The following is a 26,949-nucleotide window of genomic DNA, read 5'->3' on the forward strand; positions in this document are numbered from 1 at the left end:
GCCGTCGGCGTGCTGCTTTTATTCTCCCACAAGAAGCTGGATCCCGTGTTCCAAACTGGCACAGGCCCACGGGCTTCAAAGGGGAAATTCCAAAGCGGGCAGGGGCCTTGGCCGGGTGCTCTGGGGAATGGAAGTGCCCCACGGGGGGAGCGGTCTGGAGATGTCCAAGCCCAGGGTCTCATTAGCGCCCAACACTTTCTGTCTCATTTTCCTTGGCACCATGTCTGCATTTTCCTAGGCTGAGAGGTGGGATGTGAGTGCGGAATGGATGGTCCTGGCAAGCTCAGCTGCAGAGCCAGCGTTTTCTGAGCTTGGGCAGCTTGGTGAGCCTGAGGTGCCACCGATGGGCCGCGTACCCGGGCAGGGGGGCCCCACGTCCCCCCGAGTCGGGTGGGAATCAGCTGGTCTCCCACATCTTTGAGCGTTGGGTCTCTGATGGGGACATGGGGAGCCTGGCTTGCCCAGTTTATTCGCTTCTTGCAGCTGCTGTAACAAAGCACCAGAGATGGGGGACGTGGAGGGGAGCTTCGAAATACAGAAGTTTATCATCTCCCTGTTCTGGAGGCCAGAAGTCTGAAACCAAGGTGTCGCAGGGGCAGGAGCCTCTAGGGGAGGGGGCTTCCTGCCTCTTCCAGTTGCTGGTGGCTCTAGGCATCCCCTGGCTGGTGACCACATCACCCTAGTCTCTGCCTCTGTGGTCACGTGGCCTCTCCTCTTCTCCTCGTGTCTCCCCTCCTCGTATCTCTTATAAGGACGCTTGTCACTGGAGTTAGGCCCACCCCCGCCTCTCGGAACCCAGCCTGGAGCGGCGCCCCCTCAGCCCATCTAGGGCTGCCCCAGGCCCACCGCCTTCTCCCAGACCCACCCCATCGGCCCAGCGAGGGGACAGGTGCCACTGGGCCATGTCAGCTAAGGGGCCTGGGCTCAAGACGGACCTGCCTCCTGATATGTCCCACCTCCCTCTGGGTCCCCCTCCAGGTGCCCCACCCTCTGGAGAGGTCTCAGAAGAACAGCGTATTAGTGTTCGGTGGCTCTTATAGCAAATGATCACAAGCCAGGTGGCTAAAACACAGAGCTTCACTCTCTCCCTGCTCTGGAGCCCAGAAGTCCAGGACCAAGGGGTCTGCAGGGCCGCGCTCCTTCTGGAGGTTCCAGGGGACGGACCTCCCTTGTCTCTTCCAGCTCTGGTGGGTCCAGAGGTTTCTTGGCTCGTGGCTGTGTCGCTCCAGACCCAGCCTCGTCTTCCTATCTCTTCTCTTCTGTGCGTCTGTTTTTAATCTCCCTCTGTCTTCCTCTTCTAAGGACAATTTCGATGGGCTTTAGGGGTAAACCAAGATGATCTCCTTATCTCAAGGCCCTTAACTTAAGCACATCTGCACAGATTCTTTTCCCAAATAAGGTCACGGTCGCAGGTTCTGGGGATCAGAGTGTGGGCGTGTCTTTGGGAGCCATTGTCAGTATCCCACAGCCAGACCTGTCGGGGGTCCCCAGCGTCAGCTCTGCACCCCCTCCTTCTCGGTGCCCTGACCGCCCCCCCTCCGCGTCAGGCCCTGAGGGTCAGTGTGGGTCTGCTTGGCACTGTTTCTGCTGGAGGGCAGCAGGGAAAGGGCATGCGTCCTGGGGCGGATGGGTGGGATCCTGGCTTCTCCACTTGGAGACTTGACAGTCCTGGCACCCATTTCTAAATGCTCTGAGTCTGAATTCTTACCTGCGAATTGGGGATGCTCTTTGTGTCACAGCATGAGTGAGGGTTAAAGAAGGTCACGCAGCTGCTGTGTCCTTTCCCGCCAACATTGCCATCCTCCTCCCCCCAACTCCTCCCCCTCTGCAGGAACCCCGAGTCACTTGCAGTTCCACAGTGGCTCAGCTCAGGAACTGAGCTCAAAGATGTGGAGGAATGAATGAATCCGGTGTCTGGGTTGAACTCCACTTTGGGACACTCATTTTAAATTCTATATTCTCTTCTATTTCCTCTTATGGAAGAAAATCTAATCTGGGAGCTATTTCCATTCAAAATATTGGTTTCATACTAAAAATGAAAACAAATAAAACTAGCCCCTACTGGAAAAAAAAACAATCCCAGGCGGTGTTTGGCACCCCTGGGCACCGTGCCGCCGCATGCACGGCTCCACCGAGATGCATGTCCTCTCACCAGCTGCCTTGTCCCTGGCCTTGTCCCCTGCCCTTGGGGACCTTACCCTCAGGACGCAGGGAATGTAGTGGGTTCTCTGCTCTTGCACCACTGGCCCGGCATTCCAACCCATGCTGGCTGCAGTGTCTTCTCAGTCTCCGAGCTGGGGAGTACCTGAAACTCCAGGCACGGAGGCCTATTTTATTGTGTTCAGGACGGCGGAGGGTGGAATGGTGGCCCATGTGAATGTGACCTTATTTGCAATAAAAGTCTGCGCAGATGTAATGAGGTTAAGAATCTTGAGAGGAGGAGAGCATTCTGGATTACCCAGGTGGGACCTAAATGCCATCACGAGGATCCTTATAAGAGAGGGAGGCTGAGGGAGATTAAAGAACAGACACACAGGAGGAGCCACATGAAGATGACGGCCAAAACTGGAGTGATGCGGCCACAAGCCAAGGAATGCTGGAAGCCCCGAGATGCTGGAAGAGGCCAGCAGGAGACCCTTCCCTGGAGCCTCCAGAGGGAGGGCAGCTCTGGCACCTGGATTTCAAAGAATACACTTCTGGGGCTTCCCTGGTGGCGCAGTGGTTGGGAGTCTGCCTGCCAATGCAGGGGACACGGGTTCGAGCCCTGGTCTGGGAAGATCCCACATGCCGCGGAGCAACTGGGCCCGTGAGCCACAATTACTGAGCCTGCGCGTCTGGAGCCTGTGCTCCGCAACAAGAGAGGCCGCGACAGTGAGAGGCCCGCGCACCGCGATGAAGAGCGGCCCCCGCTTGCCGCAGCTAGAGAAGGCCCTCGCACAGAAACGAAGACTCAACACAGTCATAAATAAATAAATAAATAAAAGAACGTGAATTTCTTAAAAAAAAAAAAAAAACAGAATACACTTCTGTGTTTTAATCACCCGGTTTGTGGTCATTTGTTACAGCAGCCCTGGGACACTAGTATGAGGACCAGGGTGAAGATGGCGACCACAGGCCAGGAGCTTCTTAAAAATTAAGCACGGCTGTTTCAAGGAATGGGCACGGTGTATTTGCCCTGCTTGGATGCTGTCCCACCCAGAATCACCCACTGCCCTGAGAGGTGAAGAAAACAGATCTGAAGGTTTTTGCCCTAAATTAGCATCCGGTTTACTTTTCAGGAATACGAATAAGCATAAAAATAGGCATCCCACCACGAAGCCTGTGCTAATTTAGGGCCCACCTTCTCCTTCCCCTGCTGTTAAGTTCTTCTCATTTATTTATGTTTAAGTTTTATTTTTTAAGAGATTAATTAATGTATTTATTCACAAGGCTAAGACACATTCCCTATAATTAGTGACAGATTTTTGTTTTCACTTCGTGAATTCTTTTGTGACTTCCTTTTTATAAATTGAAGTAGAGTTGATTTATCTTCTTGTTTATTTGTTAAGCGGCAGAGTTGTGGTCCTCAGCATGCAGCTGTCCTCGGGGCCGGGCGGAGAGGGGTTTAGGACCACCCATGTTCCATTCCCCCGCACCACATGCTCCTGGTGTGGTGTCGCCCTCGGTTTCTGCGCGTGGCGTTGGTGGGAGCATGGGGCCATGTGGACGTGTCCCGTGGCCAGGACTTTTCAAAGAGCAGGCAGCCCTGCTTCTCGGAGGGAGAGAGTGTCTGCATCTGATCCCTTAGTGGTGGTGGTTGCCCTGCGGGGAGCACCAGTCGGGCAGAGACGCTGTAGGTAGATGCAGGGGTCTGCGCCCCCCTCTCAGGGCCTTGGTGCTCTCACCTGTGAAATGGGTGCACTGGCCTTTGACTCCTCACAGGACACAGCTGATGAAATGCCAAGGGCCAGGCGAATGGGGACCGGGAGGTGGCTGTGTAGGAGGACACGAGAAGGGGGTGCTTGTGTGGAGAACAGAATATAGACCCACCCTGGGTGGGTCGAGGGCCCCCGCGGTGGGGAAGCTCGCTCCCCCATCTGTGGATGGGCGGGGAGACAGCACCTCGCCCCATGGATGCTGGGGGCCCCCGCGAGGTGCCGGGCCCCGGACTCACATGCTGCAGTTGACGGCATCCATGACGAGGGCTCATGACGGGCGGGTCGGCTTCCTGGCTGGGCCCTGGGCTCCTGGCAAGTCCAGGCTGACCCCGGCCCCTGCCTCCCCATTCCCACCTCCGTCCCCATTCTGGCCTCTGCGTTCCCCACACCTGCTCTTGCCTCTCTGAGCAATTCTCCACCCTGCAGTCAGAGAACTTTCCAGAACACAACTCTGATGTAGCCTTTTCCTCTTAAAACCCTCTCCGCGGCCCCGCTCTCCTTGGCAACAGTCCACCCTCCCTGCCTGGACCAGTAGGGCCCCCAGGCTCCCAGCCCCCTCCACTCTCTGCTCCATCACGGCCCGAAGTGCAGCCCCAAGAGTCTTCCGCTGGGCCTGGCTGGGTGTGTTTCCTCTGCTGGTGGGGACCATCCAGGGAGGACATCCCTGAGAGGTGGCACCAGGCCCTGAGCGACTCCTCTGGACTTTGGGGGTCTGAGTTTCAGTGTCACCTCCTCGGGGAGCCCCCAGCCCCCCAGAGGTCGGAGCCCTCGGATGCTAGCCCACAGCCGTCTCTGCTTCCCCCACCAGGGCACCTGCCCTGCCCTAAGCCCCTGAGCCCCAGGCTCCGAGCTCCTGCTGCCAGCGGGGAGAACTGCCTCGGAGATGCTGTCTGACCAGGCTCCCGGCTCTGAGCCCGGGGCCCGCACACAGGGCCTTACAGGGAGGGCGAGGGCGGCAGGCCCAGGCAGGGGTCCACAGAGCTACGGCAAAGGCCCTTCCGAGCTGCTTTGAATCCACGCAAGGCAAAAGGGCCGGGAACCCACCCGCCAACCAGGCGTGGGAGTGGGCTTCCCCTGCAGGGAGGGGCTCAGGGGACTCAGCTAGGGCCTCGGCAGCCGCCGCGCCCTGCAGGGCCACAGGAGTGCAGATCCCCGAAGGCACCTCAGCCCCCGCGGCAGCTGAGAGCGGGAACCTCTCACGGTTTGCAAAGCACCTCTGCCGGCTCTCCTCTGCCTGAGCCCACAGACCCGAGAGCCACACAGAGCACTGCGGCCAGGGAGTGGCCAGAGCTCGGATGTGGGGCTGGGCGCCCCCCTTGCCTCCACTCACCGGTCAGCGCCTTAACCCCTCTGAGGTTCTGTTCCCTGATCGTGAGCACGTGCTCTGTGCCTGGAACAGTCCCTGCATCATCCCCCCAAAGCAATCACACAGCCTGCAAAGGGGTCTCTCCTGGCCCATTTTCCAGACCAGGAAGCTGGGGTCTGAGACAGCTCCGTGCACACAGAGGGCCATTTGCTCCGGGCTCCGTGGACACCTGTGCCTTCACCTCCCGAGGTGGGGTCCCCCGTGGGTGGGCGGGGAAGATGGGATGAGATCCTGACGCTCAGCAGACGCTGTCCCGGCCAGTCTAGAAACGCCCTTTGCGTCTGGGGAACGGAGCCCTTTACCTCTGGGCAGCTCTCACTTACAAAGACTGCTCTTTTTTAAAAAAAATTTATTTATTTTATTTATTTTTGGCTGTGTTGGGTCTTCGCTGCTGCGCGCGGACTTTCCCCAGTCGTGGCGAGCGGGGGCTACTCCTCGCCGCGGCGCGTGGGCTTCTCACTGCAGTGGCCTCTCCTGTTGCGGAGCACAGGCTCTAGGCGCGCGGGCTTCAGTAGTTGTGGCACACGGGCTCAGTAGTTGTGGCTCGCGGGCTCTAGAGCACAGGCTCAGTAGTTGTGGCACACAGGCTTAGTTGTTCCGCGGCATGCAGGATCTCCCCGGACCAGGGCTCGAACACGTGTCCCCTGCATCGGTAGGCAGATTCCTAACCACTGTGCCACCAGGGAAGCCCACACAGACTGCTCTTTACGAGAGTCCACAGGGATTTTCCCAACTGACGTTTTTCTGGGCTGCAAACTCAACCTTTGTCTAGAAAACATCTCCGGGAGGGTAACCTGCCCAGCGAGTCTGAGGCTGGGAGAGGTAGATCCACATCCTGTTGTCTGAATAATCGCAAACTCTCTCTATGTGTCCAGAGTCTGACTGGTGCCCATCACGGTGCGTTTTGTCTGGAAATTCCATTATTTTGTGAAGTTTACTTGGTCCCCGATAGAAACATCGAGGGCATGACATGGAAACTGCCGTGCCGCACGGAGCAGGGAGAGGGCCGTGCAGTGAGGGGCCGACAGGCCTGATTCACCCATCGCGTCTCAGCCGGTCCTGGGAGCATCTGTTGTGGGCGGCTCTGGCAGTTATGCTGTCCTGTCCCTGCCCTCGATGGTGGGCGGCTCCCTGGCCGTTGAGAACCATGCTGCCTGGCCCTGGGTTGGTGTTCTGCAGCCACGAAGAACTCCAGCCTCAGGTGGACCTGAGTGTTGGGTCTGCGCGATGCCAGCGGCTGAGCGTTGACTGGTTTACTTGTACAGGGCTGCTGGTCCTGGATGTGAGCTCTGGGAGGGAAATAGCTCCTTTGCTGGACTCTGGGTTGGCTGGGTGAAGAGGCCTTCACTTCTCGGAGCTGTGGAAATTTCGACACGGTGGAGGGGTGTTTCACGGGTAAACCATTAGATAAAACCCATAGAATTTTAGGTGCAATCACGGGGCCCTGGAGTGCAGTGTGACAACCAGGACCAGAGCACAGGCTCCTGATTCCCTGTGCCAGCTCTTTCCAGCACAGTCCCACTCACTCTCTGGTCCACCCAGCAAATGGAGCACCGGCTGGGGGCTGGCCCGGGGTGCTGAGATCAGGTCCCTGGAGGGAGGGACCACATGGCATGACCACGTGGCCTTCCGAGGCCCGGCTCCACCCACGTTGCTGGGCTGCACCTGCCCACACTTGTCACGGGGACTGCGGTGCATTTCCCTGCAGCCCTGGGCATCTCCTCGGGAAGGGCAAGGAGCTGTGGTTAGGGATGGAGAGAGGAGACCCCGGCACGGAGCCTCTACAGGAAGTGGCTCTGTCTTAGCGGCATTCTGCCCCCTCACGCCGCCCGCCCCCGCACTCCCTTGCCCGGTGTGGACAGCATCACAGACAAGACACTTGGCTCCACGTGCAGAAGGGGCGAGATTGTCGGCGGGCCTGGACCAACAGCCAGGGTGAGCCGCCATCCAGGTCCCTCCCGCTGGGCGGGGTCCTGCCCCCACCCCCATGGGCATCAGAATGCCCCTGTTGCTCTGGAGAACAGAGAGCCCCCATGCCTGGGTGTCTCCAAAAGGCCCACAGACTAGGGTTGCCAAGGTGTTGTGGGCTGACTTATGTGCCCCCCTTCCAGATTAACCTATTGAACCCTGACCCCCAGCACCTCAGGATGTGACTGTCTTTGGTGAAAGGGCCTTTAAAGAAGAGACAAAGGTAAAATGAAGCCATCTTCATTTTAAGGTGAACTCGTCCAACGTGACTGGTTGTCCTTATAGGAAGAGGTTAGGACACGACCCGCACGGAGGGAAGATGCGGGGAGAAGAGGGTCGTCTTCAAGCCCAGGAGCTGCCTCAGGAGAACCAGCCCTGCCTGCACCCTGAGCTCGACCTCCAGCCTCTGGGATGAGAGAACACATTTCTGTTGTTCAAGCCACCCAGTCTAGGGTACTTTGCTATAGTGGCCCTAGGAAACTGATACCCTGAGAAGCCTGGCATCTCGGGACCTACCCTTGGCCGTTGGCCGGCCTGGCTAGGCTCTCTCCCCGGCGCCTCCACTGTGTCAAAGTGGAGGAGGTGAAGGCCACGCGTCACCCTAGGCCTTAAAGCGGTGGATTTCCCCTAGTAGCTGCGAGAGTCCCCTGGGATTAACAGCCACCCCACCCCAGCATGGAGGGACAGCCCTGCTGACTGGGCGGGCGGGGCAGCAGCCCCTGGTGTGCTGAAGCCCCAGCACTGCAGGGGGCAGTGGGCAGGGCCCAGGGCTGGAAGGTCGGTCGGGGGCAGCGCAGGCAGAGGAGGGGGACCCTGGAGCCGGCCCGGCGACCCTCTGACCGACAGCCTCCCTCGTCCTGGAGAGCAGGCTCACACGGGGTTGGGGGGCCCCTGCAGGAGCTCTGGGCTCAGGCTTGGCCACCCCTCCCCCTCCCCCTACTTTTGGACCTGGAGCAAGTCTCACCGCTCCCAGCTTCCGTGTCCTCCTGCCCCCAAGGGAGCAATTCTACTCTATTGAGCCAGTGGTGCAGGTGAACGGGGTGAAGCCCTGAAGGACCCAGCAGAAGGCTCAGAGGGGTCGGAGGAAGACCACCCAGCTGCAGGATGCAGGGGGAAGGAGGGGGCACCGGAGCCTCCCCAGGCCCAGCAGGGCTTTTTAGGCCTTCCTGCCTGGCTTCTCCTCCGAGCTCCACAGGGACCCCCGGAGGCCGGCTTCCTCACCCCACTTCCCAGGGAACAGCACTGGGGAGCAGAGGTGAGGACTCACGGGCCCGAGGTCCCCCGGCCGGCGGTGCCCGCCGCTGGGGCTGCAGCCGAGCCTGGGACTCTGGAGTTGGCCTGGCCCCAGACGCCCACTGCAGGATGCAGCTGCGCCCACGGGTGCGGGGTGCAGGTTTGCAGCGTCCTCCTTGGGCAGCTTGAGGGCACCTCGAGGCCACTTCCACTGCTGTGAGTAACTGGGGGCGGCTCCAGCCCCTCACTCCGCCAGGCAGCAGCTCCCCCGTTCCCTCCTGGGCCAGGTGGACCATGAACTCTTGTAGGGCGATCAGGTTACCGGGTTCCTCCACCTCCTCTGTGGGGCTGTGAGCTCCCGCCTGTGAGAGGGGGAAGGAGAGAAGGAGCCCAGTTGTCCCGGAGGGCTTCCCCAGGCTTTTCCCAGCCAGGCGATGACCCTGGGAGGCTGGGTGGCCCCTTCAGGTGGGAGGGTGGGAAATGAAACAACCCACAGGAGGGTAACACTTGGGGCATGTCACGGACACTGAGAACCACGACTCTGCCGCTTAAAAAAAGTCAATGAGGGGGGACTTCCCTGGCGATCCAGTGGTTAAGAATCTCCTTCCGGTGCAGGGGACTCGGGTTCGATCCCTGGTCTGGGAACTGAGATCCCAAATGCTGCGGGGCAACTAAGCCTGCGCGCCACAACTACAGAGCCCATGTGCTCTGGGGCCCGTGAGCCACAATTAGAGAGAAGCCCATGCGCCCCAACAAAGAGCCCCCATGCCTCAATGAAAAGATCCCGTGTACCACAACTAAGACCCGACACAGCCAAAAAAAAAAAAAAAAAAAAAAAATCATTGAGAAGAACTTACAGCAGAGGAAGGAGAAGGTGGGCAGCAGATCTCAGGTGCAAAGCTGGGGGCACCCCTGGCCTGCCCTACTCTCTGCCAGGCACCGTGGGAGATACACAGCCATGGGCGACCAGGGGTGTGCAGAGCCCTGGGTGGTGGTGAGTCCCTCCCACGGTGAAGCACCATGAGTAGAAGTCCACGCACAGGGAGGGACCGGGTGGGAACCTGGCAGTAATTACAGGAGAGGAGGGAGGCACACAGGCAAGCAGGTGCTGCTCACCGTACAGGAGCTGAGGGGAAGAGACTGGGCTGGGGGCTGGCCAGGGGGACGGGTGCCTTGCTCACTGCAGACATCCTAGAGCCCAGAGGGAAATAAACAGTTTTCAAAGGACTCTCCAATTTAATCCGTTATGGGAGGGCCAAGGGACGCTGCCTGGGGTCAACCGCCACCGGGCACTGTTGCAAGGATCTGGGTAAGGCGATCAGCATCTTTCCCGCCGGAAGGTAAATCTGGTTTCAAATTCAGGCTTGGCCACGGATGGATGGGCTGGTACTTTGGGTAAGTCCTTTACCCTCCCTGATCCCCAATTTCCTTGTCTGTAGAGGGGAGAAATGACAGTATTCCCTACTGCTGTGTGTGACCTGATGCAAGAGTGGCTTTAAAGTGGGAAACACATGTGGCTGGCTGGTACTCCTGCTGTTCCCACTAGAATAACAATCGTGACCAGGCGTCATGGTTACTCTCCTACAGTCCTGGGAAGACAGGTCAGGCTGCTCAGTTTGGGGATTTTTTTCGAGTTTTCCGGTGGGATAGAAACTTACCTCCTCACCCAAGTCCAGGTGTGGATGACCCCACCTTTGTCTCAAGCTTTCTCATTACTGTGAGGTCAGCTCTCTGGGGGACCCTGGGTGTCCCTTGACTATCAGCTCTTGAGGGACCAGATGCCCGTCCTGAGTTCCAGGTGTTGGGAGGGCTGGCTGGCCAGCACAGAGGCACCTGTAACTGTCACAGAAGGAGCACCCTGTGTCCTTGGGGGAAACTGGAGCCCTGAGTCTGCACTATCTTCTGATAACTAGACCACTGACCTATGGTAGCGTCCCAAGTCTTTGGGAGAAGCTGGCCTTCCCCTGGTGGGGGGGCGTTCCAGGGACCAGGTGGAGCTGGGGGCTCAGGGGGCGTCTGATGGAATTTCTCTCTCATGAAGGCGCACAAAGGACCAGCTCCAGCGGAACCAACACACACAACTTACACACACAGACACACACGCACACACACATTTCCCCGATCATATATGTGATTTATACAGGTTGTAAAAGAGCAACAACAAAGGACTATAAAAAACCAGAAAGACCATTTAGCTTTACTTTGTGAGTCTCATCCTTTTCCCGAGCAACATTGAGTGCCGCGAAGGGCACGTGGGGCAGATGTGGACCATTAGGGTAGCACCAGTGACCCACCACCTGGCTCAAGAGGCAGCATGTGGCCATCCCAGCAAACCCTCTACCTCTACCTAACCCTCTACCCACCTCCCCTCCCTTCCTGTTTCCAGAATGATGGGAATTAAAGGGCATTTGGGGAATTTCACACCCAGTCTGGAGATGTAACTGGAGACAGGGAGCACTGCTTCAGCATCACTGGCTGAACTCTTTGTTGAAAGGGGATGCGGATGGCTTAGGGTTTGAAAAGCCCCCTGACTCACCTTCCCTCCTCTTTAAAAAGCAGCTCTGTTGCTCTTCGAGGAAGGGGTGTGAACGGGGGGTTTCAGCAGGTTATGTGGGGAGCCAGGTGGAAGGGGCTGCTTCCGACCACCGGAGCCTGGCACGCCACCTCCTGCTCCAGGGAGACCTCACCAAGGCTTAAAGAAGCGGAGGGAGAGAGGCAGTGCCCAGTGGCAGTACCAGGGCAGCAGCGCCCCAACCCCTCACCCCTCTGCCTGCTGTCACCTCCCAAAGGGGTGTCTTCTTTGCTTTCCTTTTTGTGGCAGAGGGGTCTCCACGCAGTAGGAGGGAGTGAGTGGGGAGGGGGTGCTGGCCAACTTCGCCTGATTAATATCCACGATGTGTGGCATCCGAGCTCCCTCGGAGACCTCTTGGGAGCCTAGGCTCCAGCCTGGGCACGGATGCCCAATCTGCAGTGGGGGAAGGTGGAGGGCGGGTCGTCTCTCTCGGGGCGGACATGTCTGCCACAGTCTTGGGCGCCCCGATCTGGCTGGATTGGAAGTTCAGTCTCCACCCAGAAGAGGAGCTCTGAACTCCAAGTAAACGAAAAAGTTAGGCGGGGAGAAGCTGCAACGTCCTTTTTCAACCCCAAATGATCGAACTCGGGGCCCCTCCACGCTGGTTCTGGGGCTCGGCCAGGTGCGGGCACCTGGGGCGGGGAAAGCGGGGTCCGGCGTGGGCCGCCGGGCCCCGTCCGCCCGCGCTCGCCGGCAGAGCGGTGGGGGGGGTGGGGGACGACGCCGGGCCCTCGCCGAGTCCCCGCCCGCCCCGGGCCAGCCCCTTCCTCGCCGCCGCTCGCCCGCTGGCCCCACCCCCTCGCCCGCTGCGCCCAGTGGGAGGCGGGGGCCGGCCCGGCCGAGCCCAGCGCCGCCTCTGATTTGCTGCGGGCGCGGGGGAGCCACGGCCTCCGCGGGTGCCTTGCCGGAGAGAGGGAGGGAGGGGAAGGGGGAAAAGTGCTCGGCGCCCGAGGCGAGGTCCGCACTCCTCGTTCGTCCCCGCGGCCGGCGCAGGACCTCACTCGAGCGCAGCGCCCACGGGGAGCGAGTCGCGGGGCGGCGGCGGCGGCGGCGGCGGCGGCGGCGGCGAGGAGGAGGCCAGAAGGAGTCGGAGGAGGCGGGGGAGGCCAGGGCGAGCGAGCCGAGCGGGGTCCCGGCCGCCCCGCGGGCCAAGGTCGAGCCCTCCCGCCCGTGGGCGAGCGCGCCAGCCGACCCTCCCGAGAGCCACCGCCACAAAGAGAACGGGCCGGCGGCTGCTCCCATGACTCCCTAAAGCTGTGCCGGCCCCGCTGAGTTGTGCCCCGCGCCCCGTGCGTCCCCGCGCGCCCAACCCGCGCCCGCGCCCCGCCGGCATGGATGTCCACACCCGCTGGAAAGCGCGCAGCCCGCTCCTCCCGGGCGCCCCGCTGCTGTCCCCGCCGTTGCTGCTGCTGCTGCTGCTGCTGTGGGCGCCGCCTCCGAGCCGCGCAGGTAAGGGCGCGGGGCGCTCGGGCGCGGGGGGCCGGGGCGCCTGTCATCCCCGGGCGCCCGGCCTCTTCCGCGCGTGCACGACCTTCCCCCCCTGGGCTGTGGAATGCACGGGCCGGGACTCCGAATGCCATTCGTTGGGGGCCCCGGAGAGGGAAACGCGCCGGCACAGTACTCCCCACGCCAAACGGGCCGGCGGGTGGGGCTGTCGGGGAGCCGAGGAAGGGCTCTGTGTTGGATCAGCCAGAGGGCTTGCCCGCCAGGCAGGCAAACTTTTGTCCCGAAACTTTGCGTTCTCTGTCCCACATCGCAAGCGCGCAGCTCTGGCCCACACAGCCTCGCTGCAGAACTTCCTTTCCTGAAACCCGGGAAGGGTCGCCCCCTAGAGTCACAGCGGGCCAGTTCCGGCCGGGCCTCCTGGGATGGGGGGCCGCTGGGGAGAATCCCAGCAGCTGAGCCCCCAGCCCAGGACTTCTCCAAGCACCCTCTTCCTCTGCCTCCAGACCCGGCCGACTCTCCCTTTCCCAGGGAACAGAGCTTTCTGTGGTCCCCACCATCTAAGTACTCAGTGAGTGGTACTGGGGAGCCCCCGGGGGGGGGGTGGTGGTGGAGCAGCCCTGCTCTAATCCCACCTCTCGACCTCCTGGAAGGCAGTTTTTCTTGGGTTAGCCGCCCAGAGACGGGATTCTTGGAGCAAAGGCGGGAGATGCTGTCGGAGTCTTGGCTGTGAGGGGTTCAGATGACACACAGATGTGGGATTCCTTCTGCCAGAGGTCTGCCCTTAGAAGGAGCTGTCTCCAGTGGATGGCGTCCACCAGGCCAGCACTGACAGCGTGCCTGCTTGGATGTTTGCAGCTCCAGCTCTCTCCCACACAGCTTCCTGACGGGACAGTGGGTTTTCTAAGCATCACCTTTTGTGGTTACCTGGGGGATGGGTCTTCAGAAGCCTCAGTCGTCGGAGCCCGAGGCCCCGCAAGTCCTCTGGGGCCCCATTAACAGATGCGGAGACGAGGCTCGGAGCCGCTAGTGCAGGGTCAAGGAAAGTGCGGGCAGAGGGGTGGGACAGTGGCTTAGTGGACAGCTGGACCAGCCAAGGGTCCCCTGTGAGAAGACACCGCTTTCCTGCCTTCGCTCTTCTCTCCTCCGCTGTGTCATTTGAAGACATGTGGGAAGAATCACTTCCGTGTTCCACTTGCCAGTTAAGACATTCTGTCTCTTTTTCCTCGTACAGTGAGTGCTTGGTGGGCCAAAGGGGGTGAGCAGGAGTCAGGGTGTCCAGCCAGTCAGGGAATGGGGGAGCGGAGGGGAGCCTGGCCTGGCTTTGGGGACCTGGGGTCTTAGCCCTGGGCTACCACCTACGTGCCCTGGATCCCAGGCTAACTGGCTTTGTGTTTCTCCCGGGGTCACTGGAGGTGGGGGACAGTAGCGGCCTCCAGAAAAGTGGCACGGAGCAGGGTGGGGATGTGGTCATGGGGCCCCTGTAGGCCCAGGGCCATAGCCCTGTCCCGGCTCCTCTGCCGGGCTTTCCCCCAGGAAGGCAGGTGGGAATCCTTCAGGGGAGTCGCCACCCCCAAAAGCTGGGGCTGGGCACTGGCTGGGGAGCACGCAGAGCATGCGTTCGCCTGGGTTTGGGGTCGGCTGTTTATCCCACTCCCCATCTCTGCCCCCCGCCCGTCTCCGGTTTCCCTTCCTAACTGAGTGTGAAGCGGATGCCTGGACCGTGGCTGTGGAGCTGGACGTTTTGCTCTTGTCGAAAAGACGCTGAGAGCCTGTGAAGAAGCCATCTCTCTGGGTGGGTTTCACAGACCTACCCTCACCGCCACGAGGGTGGGACCCTTTTGGAAGTCATTCTCAGTGCGTGGCCAGCGGGAACGGCTGTCCACTGACATGCAGGGGCGGGGGGGCGGGTGGCAGGAGAAGCCATCCTCGGGCAGCTCTTCTCCTCTCCATTTTGAGATCCACCGGATGGTTTTCGAGTTGCCTCTGAACATGGCTCTTTTTCCTACCTTCTTCTTGGCCAAGCGTGTGAAGGAATGAAAAGTCAGATTGCATTTGGGGCCGTTTAACATTGTAACGGGCAAAGGAGAGTAAGTGAAATGAAACATGACCCCAATATTTGGAAATTGAGGTCATCTCCTCGGCACATCATTGGTTGACGCCAGTCACGTGATCGCTGTTGGCAATAATTTGGTGGGAAGGGTTGTCCAAATTTTGTGGGACTTGACAGACATCAAATGGTTAAATTTCCTCTGACTCAATCAAGTTGGCTGAAAAGACAGCCTTTTCCATCTTCTCCTCCCCTTCCCCCTCCTCCCCCTAAAAGAGCAGTCAGTGGGAGGAGTTCAGAAGCCAAGCTGATTCCCCGAAGCCTCTGTCTCCTCTGGTCCAGATTTTAGTGGCTGCAGGGCTTGGAGCTAGGGTCGCTGCCCAGCGCTGTGACCACCCGGCAGCGGCCACGGGCAGGAGTTTCTTCCTTGTGCGGAAGCACAAAGTTCCCTTGTCCCGTTACCCCACCCTTCAGATATCTCTGGACTCTCACACAGCCACGCCCTTAGCCGAGCACAGCTGATGCCCGCTTGCCCCGCCCCTGCCCTCTTGCTGTCCGGCCCCGTCTCCCACCCCTGCCTCTTCCCTGGGTCACGGACATTGTTGGGTGGAGCAGGGGGGTGAGGGGAACAGACACCCATTGCCCCCTGCCCCTCACTTAATAACGGTGACAGTGAGCGCAGACTTGCTCTGAGCCCCCGAGGGTCGAGGATGAGTCACGTGCACCCCGAGGCCCCGTTGCTGTGCCCACAGTGGAGCCCTGGATTTGCAGTGAGAAGCAGGGTGGGGTCCCTGGCCCCTGGGACACCCGCACCCGTGGTACCGATTGGAATGAATTTGCTGGCACTTGCCTGGTCTGCTCTTAGCCCTGTGCCCACATCATCTCCTTGGACCCTCATCCCGGCCTGCAAGGTGAGGGGCGGCTGGCACTCTGAGAGACCCAGGGAACAGGGGGCTGGGACCGCACACTCTGGGTCTGTCTGGTCTCTGCGCCTGGGCGCTCAGTGAGCTTCTCCCCGGGGGAGGCCCGGTGCCTGGAGCTGCTGTCAGCCTGGGGCTCAGCCCAGACACGGCCCTGGGACCAGGAAGGGGTTCCATTTGGCCCCAGCAGACTGTTTCGGTTCCTTCCTGCCCCCTACATCCCCGCTTTTTATCCGAATGCCATCAAGGGGCACCCGGGGCCTGCAGTCTCCACTCCCCTTTCACCAGGCCCTTCACTCACTGGCGTGACCCGATGACCCCTGGGGGCTTTGCCTGCGCTGGGCCTGCTTGTGGGAAGGCTGAGGTGACAGAGCTCCTGGCTCCAGGGCCCACAGGCTGGTGCGAGGTACGCATGTGGACACCATTCGTTGTACCGTTCATTCTCCTGCCGAGCGTCGTTGAAAACTGTCTGGAGGACTGGCCCCCTTGGGGAGATCTGGGCGGCTTCCTGGAGGAGGTGATGCTAAACTTGACCTTTCCTTTCTTCTTCCCCTTCCTTTTGTTCCAAAGGGCCTCCTTCGCAGGTGCCCTCCTCCACCTCTGGCTTTTGTCTCCTCTGTGCCTTCTTCCCCGCAGGACATCCCACCCCGCCGCTTCACTGTTCTCCTGGAGCTGCTTCCCTTGGCTGGAAAGCCCCTCATTAACTTGGTTGGCAGGGCGCCTCCAGCACCGCCTGCCCCAGGAGTGCTGTGCCAGCAGAAGTGGCCGCTGTGAGATAGAGGGGGCCTCTGAGGGGACAGGAGGGAGGCCGGGGCCTTCCTTAACCCTCTCTGGGTTGAGAGATGATCTGAGGGATGCCGCCTGCCCTGGCCTGGGCAGGTCCTGCACACTTTGGGTCCCCTGTTTGGGGAGGCAGGGGCGTGGGGGGACAGTCCTTGGCAGTCAGATTGTTGAACCCAGGGCAGCGTGGACGGTTCCTCTGCCTCTAAGGGGTTGGCTGGGCGGGGGCCAGCCACCGTGCCTCAGCTTTCCCCTCCGGAAAATGGGGAGAAATGGCTTTCTTGCGTTGAGGGTGGTTATGGAGACTGAGGCGATCTACAGAGACCGCGTGTGGAATGTCGAGGCACAGGAAGCCCCTGATGAGCGGAGGGCCTTATTATGGCTACTGTTTTGGGTGGTGTTTCTGCAAAAGGAAAAAGCGCAGGGTTGCCACAATCCTCTTTAAATGCAAGTATTCCAGCGGGAGCCCAGCTGAGGGAGGCGTGTCCGTCCAAGGAGGCTCTGGGGGCTGGTGAGACCTCCCAGGGCTCTGCCATCCACAAGTGACTCAGCCCGGGCCCCCCCTCGCTCTCCTCAGCACCCCCATATGCTCGGTGGGTCCATTTCCCACGACACCTCGTGGGGTCGCAGTAGAGGTCACCCTAGGTAACGTACGTGAAAATGCTTTACAAGCCCATTGGAGGGTTGTACACCTGTGTGTGTTGCGTTTGTGTGTACGTGTCCAAGCATGTGTGTGCATGTTATGTGAGTATTCGTGTGGATGCATGTGCCTGTGTGTGCCTGTGTGTGTGACGTGTCCGTGTGTGTTTGTGGGTGTACATGTGTACACGAGTGTGCACGCCCACATCCACGCACAGGTCCACGTGTTTTCAGGGTCTGCCCAGGCAGGGCCTGGTGTGTTTGAGGTGCTCACGGCAAGGCCGCATCTCTCTCCTTATCGTGCCCCACCCCTGCGGGATTGGAGACGGGGAGAAGACCTGTGGCCACGGAGCGCACTGGGCAGCCACGAGGCGTTGGGTCCAGCCCCAGGACAAGCTCAGTCCAGCTGGGTCTGATAATCTGAGGAGTCTTTTTTTGCTCACAGGAGGGCGATGTTATATTATAGCTTCTGCTTCTCCCTCTGTTTATTTCTCCCCTGTAATCGACTCATCTGGTGTCAGCACTTGGCCAAATGTTAGTTTTAAGCTTTCTGGCCTGGCTCGTGGAGATATTGAGGTCCTGAAGGTGGAGCCTGCGTTGGCCCTTCTCCTAGGCAGAGCTGCCCCTGCCACAGGACACGGCGTGGAGACCCGGTGTGGGTGACGGCTCGGGGCCGGCGGCCTGGAGCTGGACGACCTGGGCCCACATCCCGCCCCGCCCCCATCAGCGGTGCACTTTGCCTCAGTTTCCCTATCTGCAGGAAGGGGTGATGGCTGTGACTCCTGCAGGATTTTCGAGAGAGTTCAGTGCATAGCATGTCCAAAGCACAGAGCAAGCCCCTGTCACTGTTGTCACTGTTACGTCCTCCCTGGGCCCCCAGGCAGCAGCAGGTCTGGGGTCCGGGGTGAGTTCCTGGCTCTGCTCACTGGCTGGCTGTATGAGTCACCCCCTCTGTCCTGTGAACAGTCACCCTGGTGCCCCCTCACGGGTGAGCATGAAAAGGGGTTACACAGCCCCCGGTGGGTTTATCGGAGGCCTTGCTGCTACTTTCGCGGTCCGAGCCCCAGCACGGAGGCGAGGCGCGTGCATCCTGGAGCAGTCGTGGCGCGGGCCACGTGCAGCACACCCCTCCCCTTCTTCCTCAGGCCACCGCCACTGTACGAGGAGGAATGGGGGCCCCAGGGATGGGAATGGACCTGCCCACGTCCCACCTCAAAGGCTCTGGTCTTCTGCCCCTGAGACATGACTGTGGGTGATGGCTGGTGATCTGGAAGGACATCTGGGGTGGGCGCGGCGGGCGTTTTGCTAACTCAGACGCTGTTCCTGCACCCGCGTGGCCCCGGCGTCTGGGACAAAGTCCATAGAATGAAGGAATGAATGTTCCGTTGGATGCGTGGGGATTTGTGGTGGGGTGATGGGGGGGTCGTTCCGTGTTATATATGTCATGCTGTCTGAGCCGTCATCCCATCAGCTTAGACTCACCCGGTAGTTTTTCTGGCAGGTTCCCAACCTGTGTCATAACCCACAGTAGGAGTAAATGTCGCCACTCTTTGGTGACTCAGACCTAAGAAACGGAACCACTGTCTGACCCACTTTTCTCCACGTCTCATTACACAGAGCTCCAGGGGCCCGTTTCCTGCGATGTCTCTGTGCATGAAATGAGGGATTCCTTTATTTCCTGTCTCCTAGACCTGTGTTCTTTTGGGGGAAATTCACTCTTCTGTCCTGTTCTTTCCTGCCAGCACCTTGGCAATAGGGATTTTATTGGTCTCTTTATTTATTTTTTTATAAATGCTATAAAATGACATCAGAATGCGCGTATGTGACGGGAGTGATTTAACTAAAAACTCTGACTCTTGCATTGGAAAAATAGTGACCTAACAATGAAAAAGAGTGAGCATTTTAATCTGAATGGACGGTGGGAAGCCATTGTCTTCCACTGTGCTGGCAGGGTAACCTAGAGGGTGGTGGGTGAGGCTTTAGTGGAATCCTTTCCTGTGCGGGTGCAGAGGGAACGCAGGAGAGGCTGGTCCTTTGTGGAGAACTCGGGAGTGACAGCGGCTGTGCTTGAAGCGTTTGCAGACCTCTAATGCGAGGCAGACCTGTGCCGGGCACCAGGCAGCAGGTGCACAGGTGAGCAGTAGGTGAGCATCCCAGCCCTGCAGGAGCTTCCGGTGCAGTGAGGGAATCAGACCTGTGAACAGGCGATTGTATCCAGTGAAGTGCAAAGTGGGAGGTAGTGAAACATTCATCAGCTAGTAGGGTGGTACCACCAGACAATCAGGGGGAGGCACCCACCAGCCCCTAGGCCACTGGCCAATCAGAGGGAGGCACCTGCCAGCCCCTGGGCCACTGGCCAATCAGAGGGAGGTACCTGCCAGCCCCAGTGGGGCTCTGGCCAATCAGAGACCAGCCCGTTTTTCCAGGGCCTGCGGCTTTTGGGGTCCCACCCCATGAGTGTGAAGGGAGGAGTCCCTTGGTGGAGGCAAGTGGCACTTTCCCATGTGTGTCTGTCCTCTGACTCCTGTTCATATTTAACCAAACCATGCTCTGGGGTGTTACCTGTGGAGTGCCCTGCTCTGGGGTGCACCTGGACCAGGTGCGGTTGGCCTCTTCCTGCAGATGTGCAAGGGGAGGCCCTGTGGGCCCAGCTGGCACAAAGGAGTGATGGTTGCCCTCTGTATCCCAGTGAAAAGCACGCCCCCGCCTTGGTGTATGGCATTACCGGCATATAAACTGATACTAGGTGCCAGGTGAGAGGGGCTCCAGCAGCTTCCAGCTCTTATTTGCCGTGGGACAGTCCCTTGGTGGCAGGGTCCTTGTGCTTCAGAAAGAGGTCCATGGTCTCCACCAACTGTGAGTAGCCTCTGCACCTTGGCCTCAATTCCTCCTTCATTTCTGATGCATAAAACTGGGTGTGGTACAGTCCTGTCTTGCTAAATGTCAAGGTCTTCTTCTTTGGGAGAATGGTGAGCAGCTGTGCGCCAGTGGGACCTGGGGCCCTGGCTCATGGGGGTCCATTAGGGGACCCTGTTGGGTGGCAGGTGAGGGGAGAGCTGGCCGGGGCCCAGAGCCCTGCACAAGGGAGGGTGCAGCCGAGAAGGAAAGATGGGCCATTTCTGGCCCTGGGCTCCCAGGTTCAGTTTGCAAGGGCTCTGCCTGGGGAGATATTGTCCTCATGTCCGCTGGGGTGAAGTCTCTGGGACCCGCCTTACTGTTACTTCTCTTCTTTTGCACTTTTTTTCTTTGGGGAGAATCTGAAATGCTGACGGGCAGTTCTGGCTTCCTCCTTCGAGGCTGTTCTGTGTTCTCCTGGGATGCGGGTGGAGTAGACAGCCTCCGGCGTCAGTGTTCTGTGTAGACCTTGCTCTTCTAGGGAGAGGGGGTCCTGGTTGGTTTTGAGCAGGGGGGAGGGAGGGGTGCTGCGCCTTCCATGCCTTTTAGACCAGAAAATGTTCGCATCGAGAAGGCAGGGCGAATAGCTCATTCTTGGATGGAAGTGCAGGGAACGGGGCCTCTAAATGTAATTCTTTTCCAGGGAATTATTACTAATGTTATTTAGGTTCATAGTTTAAATTGTGGCCGTTTAGCTCAGAAAGCGCTGCTTGGGCAATGGCTAATGTCAGTTAACTCTGGGATCCCGAGGAGTATCCTGGGGTCCTCAGTGTGATGGCGCCGGCACTCGGGAGGGCCTGGGGTGGGGATGCAGGGCTCACACCCGGGCAAGGCGGTGGGGCGGCTCTGCCCAGCGACGCCAGGATCTCCGGGGGAGGAGTTGGAGCCGACCGAGAGGAGGGGGCATGGGAGGGCGGCCAGTGTTCTCTCAGGACCTCCTCCCTCACCTGAAATAGGTCGACTGCAGCTGTCAGCCTAAATGATGGGGTGGGGGGGCACCTCCGAGGGGAGGCGTGCCAGGAAGGAAGAGAGGAAGAGGCAGATGCTCCCCAACCCCCGTGTCCTCCCCGCTTTCTTCACGGTGGCCCCACTTTCTGGAAGGAGCAGTGATGCTTTGCTTTCCTTCCCTGCCTGGGGGCAAGCTTGCCCTTCTCCTAAGGAGAGACTCTTGTTCTGTAAGAGCGCCGTACGGAGCCTCAAGTGGAAAGGTTTACTCGGGCTTGTCTCTGAGAATGTTGTTGTTATTATTATTGTCGTTGTTGTTGTTAGGGGACATTTCAAACACGGCACAGCAGGTCCCCACGATCCTCGTGGGTTCGATGAGGATCAGCCCAGTGACACTCTCGTGGTCCAGCCGCCACCCACTCCCGTCTACCCAATTACTCTGAAGCCGATCCCTGACGTCAGGTCTCACGCAACTATTCCTCTGTGTTCACCGCACATCAAGAGCGAGTACTTCCGTCTCAGTGGGGGAGGGACGGTGGGCATCCCCACCCGAGGGACACAGAGAAGGAGCTCAGCCAGGTCCAGTGCCCTGAGTGGGAGCGTGGGCGCCGCCGACCCCCAGGCTCTCAGCTCCCTGGTGAGCCGAGAGGGCAGACCCCTTGCTTCCTGCCTGACCCGGTGTGCCTGGGCTCAGCACAGGTGCCGAGGCACCGAAGAAAGCCTCTCGGAGCCTCAGTACCCCATCTGTGAAGTGGGCATAAACTAATACCTGTCTCAGAGGCCTGCTGGGAGGACTAAAGGCTCTTGTCATTATGTTGCCATGTGTTAAAGCCACGACGTCAGCATTTGGAACCCCCAGGAATGTTCCAGCCAGAGGCCTGCGCCCCAGACAGCAGCTTTGCTGGCATTTTGCAGAGGGTGGAGTCCTCCGGGCGTGGGGCGCTGGCTTGGGGTTGCCTGGGATCATAGGAGGCTGGTGAGCAGGTCCAGTTTCCTGCGAATTGGGCTTTGACGGGCTTCAGCAAGGGATCCGGGTGAGACCAGAGCTTCAGCAGCTGTGGGGCCCCGCCTCACAGATCCGGGCTCCAAGGGTCTGGGGTGGAGCCTGGGGCCTGCCGCTCGAGTTCTGATGCCAGTGACCAGTCGAGGGCACCTTGGGAAACGTGGGGTGTACCAGATGGGAAGGTCTGAACCGCCTCCTGGCCCTCCCTCTCCCTGTGTGGGTCCAGCCTCTGTGGCCAGCTGACAGTCAGCCACTCCTCTGATTTTCGAAAGGAAAGTTCCGGAGATGAGGCTGGGAAGCAGTGATGCATCAGCACATGGAGAATAGGACCCCTGGCTGTGTGACCTCGAACGCTTTACTTAACCTCTCTGATCCGAGTTAGCTCATCTCCAAACCAGAGGCACTGGCACCACCTGGAAGGAGGTGACCTGCGTGTGGACATAGGGCCCTTCCCGGGGTGTCCTGCATCCCATGTTCAATGCAGGACAGCAAATGCTAGATCATACTGATAACAGTAACTGCCTTTGTTAATTATTCTATATCATTGTGGTTACTTTGTATTGTTATTATGACTGGCGGAGCTCACAGAGGCAGTAATTGTATAAAGTTTCTATAAAGTGCTTGAAAGTAGGAATAAAGCTGCCAGTTGCCGGTTTGGGGCTACAGCTGGGCCTCAGAGGAGGCTGAACTGTCAGTGCAAAGGGCCCAGGTAGGGCCCCGGGCGGGGAGTGAGTCCAGGTGGGGCAGGGGGTGCAGTTTGCAGTTAATACTTGGGGTGGGGGCTCTGTGGAACCTTCTGTGTTTATTTATTTATTTATTTTTATAAATTTATTTATTTATTTATTTATTTTTGGCTGCGTTGGGTCTTCATTGCGCGTGGGCTTTCTCCAGTTGCGGCGAGCGGGGGCTACTCTTCGTTGCCGTGTGCGGGCTTCTCATTGCGGTGGCTTCTCTTGTTGCGGAGCACGGGCTCTAGGCGCGCGGGCTTCAGTAGTTGCGGCACGTGGGCTCAGTAGTTGTGGCTCACGGGCTCTAGAGCGCAGACTCAGTAGTTGTGGCGCACGGGCTTAGTTGCTCCGCGGCATGTGGGATCTTCCCGGACCAGGGCTCGAACCCGTGTCCTCTGTATTGGCAGGCGGATTCCTAACCACTGTGCCACCAGGGAAGTCCCTTCCACTGCATTTAATGTGGGAGCTACTTCCGGCTCGTTGCCTTTGCCAGGAGTGTGGGGCTCTGACGGTGCACAGGCCCAGCGCCCCAGGAAGGAGTTGGGTATTTTACCGGGAGGGCTCACAGAGTCAGTGGTCTGGCCTGTGGCCTTGGGGTCATTTTGCAGATGAATAAACTCAGACCTAGAGGACTTGGGGGTCTCCAGGGTCACAGGTTGCTGAAAGCAGGGCGGCAGGGGGAGCAGGCCCCAGCATCCGGCTTCGTCACCCACTGGTGGGCTGTGCTCTGCGTCCCGAGGCTGGGGGAACCCGGTGGTCTCGGAGCTCTGCCATCAGGGGACGGTGTCTGAGCCTCGAAGACTTGTTCTGAGATTCCGAGGCCGCAAGGGAACTCACGTGTCCAGTCTCAGGGTTCCTTCTGTCCAGGGAAGACCTGATGACCGTTGTTTGCCAGGCTCCTCCGTCGGGGAGCTCACCCCGTGCAGGCAGAAGGCACCCAGACGGAGTGTGCCTGAGCCTGGCCTCCAGAGCCCATGGTTTTAACCTTTATGTCACCAAACCTGGGGCTTATGAGCCTCTTCAAGCTTCCTTGCTCGCAGAACTAAAACAAAAGCTGCTCCCAAGTGGAGACGCTCACTCTTTTCTTTCATTTCGCGCCTTCCCCGCTGTGGTATCCCTGCCAGGAGGCGGCCTGTCCTCACACACCCTCACACACCCTGCAGCGCCTTGGGCCCCTCGGCGTGGACAGGCTCCCACCTCCCCTTCCTGGCCAGGGCCTGTCCGATTACAAACAGCTGCCTGGCCCGCAAGCAGGATTTACGAACCCAGGGGAGGGCTGTTGTCGAGGGCTGGGAGGCATGGGAGGGGGTCCGCTCCTTAGAGAGCTGCCCCCCGCCACTCTGTGAGCCGGTGGGGATCAACTGAGGGACGGTCAGCCTCTGGTACTGGAGGATGAGGGGCAGCTGGTCCCCTCTGGCCCTGGGGTCACTGCCCCTTCGAGGCCTTTCCTTAACCCAGCAACTGAAATGTGAATTATGTTCAAAGAGCGTATGACTCAAGAGAGAGGAGTGTCCGCTTGAGAATTTTCTTGGAAGGTGAAGAGTCAGAGAGATCTCTCCCTCCCTTCCTCCCTCCCTCCCTCCTTCTCCCTCCCTCCCTCCTTCCTTCTCCCTCCCTCCCTCCCTCCTTCTCCCTCCTTCTCCCTCCCTCCTTCTCCTTCCCTCCCTCCCTCCCTCCATTCCTTTCTTATCCTAAGTGTTTTCACACGTTGTTTCCTGTCATCAGGAAAGATGTCCTGATGACATCTTTCCTAGGTAAGAGGTATCCCCATTTTACAGGCAAGAACAACTGAGGCTCACAGGAGCCCCACAGCCAGTAAGTGGCAGATTTGGAGCCTTTAAAATAGCATTTGAGTTGTGGATATTGGGTTTCGTCCAGCCTCCTGGGAACAGGGCCTTCCGAGAGCAGACATCACTGTGAGGTGGGGTTTCAGCCCCATCTTTTTCTCTGGGGTCTTCATCCCGGCAGAGAGGGGGAGGTTGGTGAAACCTGGTGGCTGGCCCTCCCCCTGTCTCCGGGGTCCCAGGCTGGGCGTGGGCGCCTGCCTGGTGTCAGGAGGAAGCAGTGCTGTATTTGGCACCCGCTTTCCAAAGCCCCCCTGAGTCCTGGGCTGCTCCGGGTCCTCCTCATGCTTCTTGGATCAGATCTACAGGATTAGATCTTGAGCCTAGCATTCAGCTGTGTTTGTATACAGGGGTGAGCTGCCCTGGATGAGTCATTTTTTCCACTTTAGTGGGGAGGAAAGAGTGATAGGAGAGGATTATAGCCAGGGAGGTCCTGCCTGTTTAATATCAGTTCACACAGATGAGAGAGACACGTGGGGCTCGGTGCCCACCAGCCAAATGTTGCATAAGATAAGGGTAGGGCATGCTTCAAGCCGCTCCCCCTCTGAAGGCGAGGTGGGGACCGAGCAGCCCATGAGATATTCCAAGAGTGAAGCTGGTGCAGCCAAGCCATCACCTCTTCTGGGTCAGGGAAGCTGGGATCAGGGCAGAATCCACATCTTTAAACCATCAGCACATCAGAAAAGAAAAGTAAAACACCCTGAGAGAAGCAATGCCCAGAGGCCTGCTTTCTGAGCCCGCCCTTTATCTTAGGAGAGTCAACAGGCTTGCTGAGGACTGGACTCAAGGATTCAGCTCTTCGTTTTCCCTTAGGATGGATCATGTGTTCTAGAGAATCGTCAGAGCCCTCCGAAATTTTGCTACTCGGGTGGCCCACCTACCCCACTGACTGGGCCAGGCAGGTTCTACTGGGAAAAGTTAGGGGGTTGCAGCTTACTTGAAACCAAGGGAATAGCACTCATCCTGCACATGTGGTCCCAGGCATTTCTAGTTGAAGGTCACGTCAGTGGGCAGAAGTCACGGTAGGCAGTGGGGAAGCAAGGCCCTAGTTCACTGTCCTGACATCCAAGCCTCACTTTTCAAGACCAGGTGTGGGCGTGGTCACCTAGAGGCCGAGGGAGGTACTGCAGCCCAGCTCTACCTGCCGTGGAAACCCGGGCAAGGCTGGGGGGCTGGGGCTGCCTCGCTCGTGAGCTGTGACCTCAGAAACGTCATCTCTCTTCCGTGTCTCTGTTTCTTCACGTGCAAAATAGAGCTGGGGATGTCTTCCTCGTAGAGAGTTTAAGGAGGCGCAGTTTGGATCTCCACACACACAGGGTCTCTGGATATGTCACGTCCCACCGTGTCTGCAGGAGCTGTGGGACGGAGCTGAAGGTGCTTGGTGAGCCTGGAGGGAGTCGGCCGACGTGCTTTGAGCTGGCTCTCCAAAGCAGGGTGGGCGGACATGAGGGGGCCTGGGCTATTCCGGGCGGAGGATGGGGGCCCCTCATTGTCTGGCAGAGGCGGGTGTTCTGGGCTTGATGCCCCTGGAGAGGCCAGAGGAGAGAGGAAGCAGGAGATCTGCCAGGGTCCCTCTGGAGTTCAGTCAGGCGACTGTGGAAGAACAGCCCAGGGAGTGTACAGGATGGAATCTGTGGGCTCAGGGCTGTGTGGGATTGTCCCACACTGACATTGCCCACCACGCTTCACAGAGCAATCTGAGCCACCCCAGATCTTTCACGGGATCCCCAAGCAAATGACCCGTTGGCAACAGGGTGCGTGTGTGTGAGTGTGTGTGATGTGTGTGTGTGCACGCGCTCGTGCACGTCACGTGCACCTAAGCAGGCGTGAGCACCGTCCTCCTGGTGTCCCCTGCCCCGTGAGCACTGATGCGCTGTGTCCTGGTGCCTTACACTCAAACGATTCCTTACTCCACCCAACAAACCCGTGAGGTCAGTCGTGTGAGGGTTTGTCCGGGTGAGTCAGCTAACAAGGAAGAGGCCGGGGATTAGAACGTGGCTCCTGCGGGACCCCAGGCTGCCTCCTCTGCGGAGACCCACTCCTCCGTCTTCTTGCTCACTTCCCCAGCTGTCACCCTGCTTCTTGTCTTTAATCTGTCCAGGCCCTTTCACCTCAGGCCCCGTTCATTCCAGGATCAATCATCTTACCCTATAAGTAATGTCCAGAAACTCTTGCGGCCGTGTTTTGGAATTCTTTAAATACTGTCAGCTTCTGCCTGCCCTTCTTCACTTCCGAGCCCTGACCTTGACCTGTTTCTGTCCTCCAGGACTTCTGGGCAGGTGGCGGGATCACTCACGTTGTCCCAGGACGCCGCGTCCTGCTCTTCCCCACCCCGAGCACGGGTACCGAGCGTCATGTGCTCAGAACTGCCCTCCCCGGGATGGCTGCTCTTGCCAAGCCCGGGCCACCTCTGGGTTTCCACGATCTGCCATCCTGTGCTGAATTTAAGCCCCAGTAAAAGCACTGGGCTCCAGGCATGTGCCTTTCCCCATAAACTTTGATGCCTGGTCAATATCTTGGCCAAAAAAAAAAAAAAAAAAAAAAATCCTCTGAAGAGGGGTAGTCTGGTCTCTTTCTAGTCACTTATTAAAATGTTTTCTGGTCTGATGTCTGTAGTAGTGGAAGCAGCCATGAATAACTGCCCCC

General features: G+C 58.9%; 1 protein-coding gene across 2 annotated transcripts in view; it reads left to right on the top strand.

Moving 5' to 3' along the window:
- The first annotated feature begins 11,983 nt into the window (after positions 1–11,983).
- COL5A1 (collagen type V alpha 1 chain) overlaps positions 11,984–26,949 on the top strand; it is a 158,985-nt gene continuing 144,019 nt past the window's right edge. For both annotated transcript variants that reach the window (XM_068553373.1, XM_068553375.1), the window contains exon 1: positions 11,984–12,505. In XM_068553373.1, the coding sequence (XP_068409474.1) occupies positions 12,388–12,505 (118 nt within the window). In that variant the 5' untranslated portion in view covers positions 11,984–12,387. The remainder of the gene's footprint in view (positions 12,506–26,949) is intronic.

Source organism: Eschrichtius robustus, chromosome 10 (assembly GCF_028021215.1).
Source record: "Eschrichtius robustus isolate mEscRob2 chromosome 10, mEscRob2.pri, whole genome shotgun sequence".
Classification (NCBI taxonomy): Eukaryota; Metazoa; Chordata; class Mammalia; order Artiodactyla; family Eschrichtiidae; genus Eschrichtius; species Eschrichtius robustus.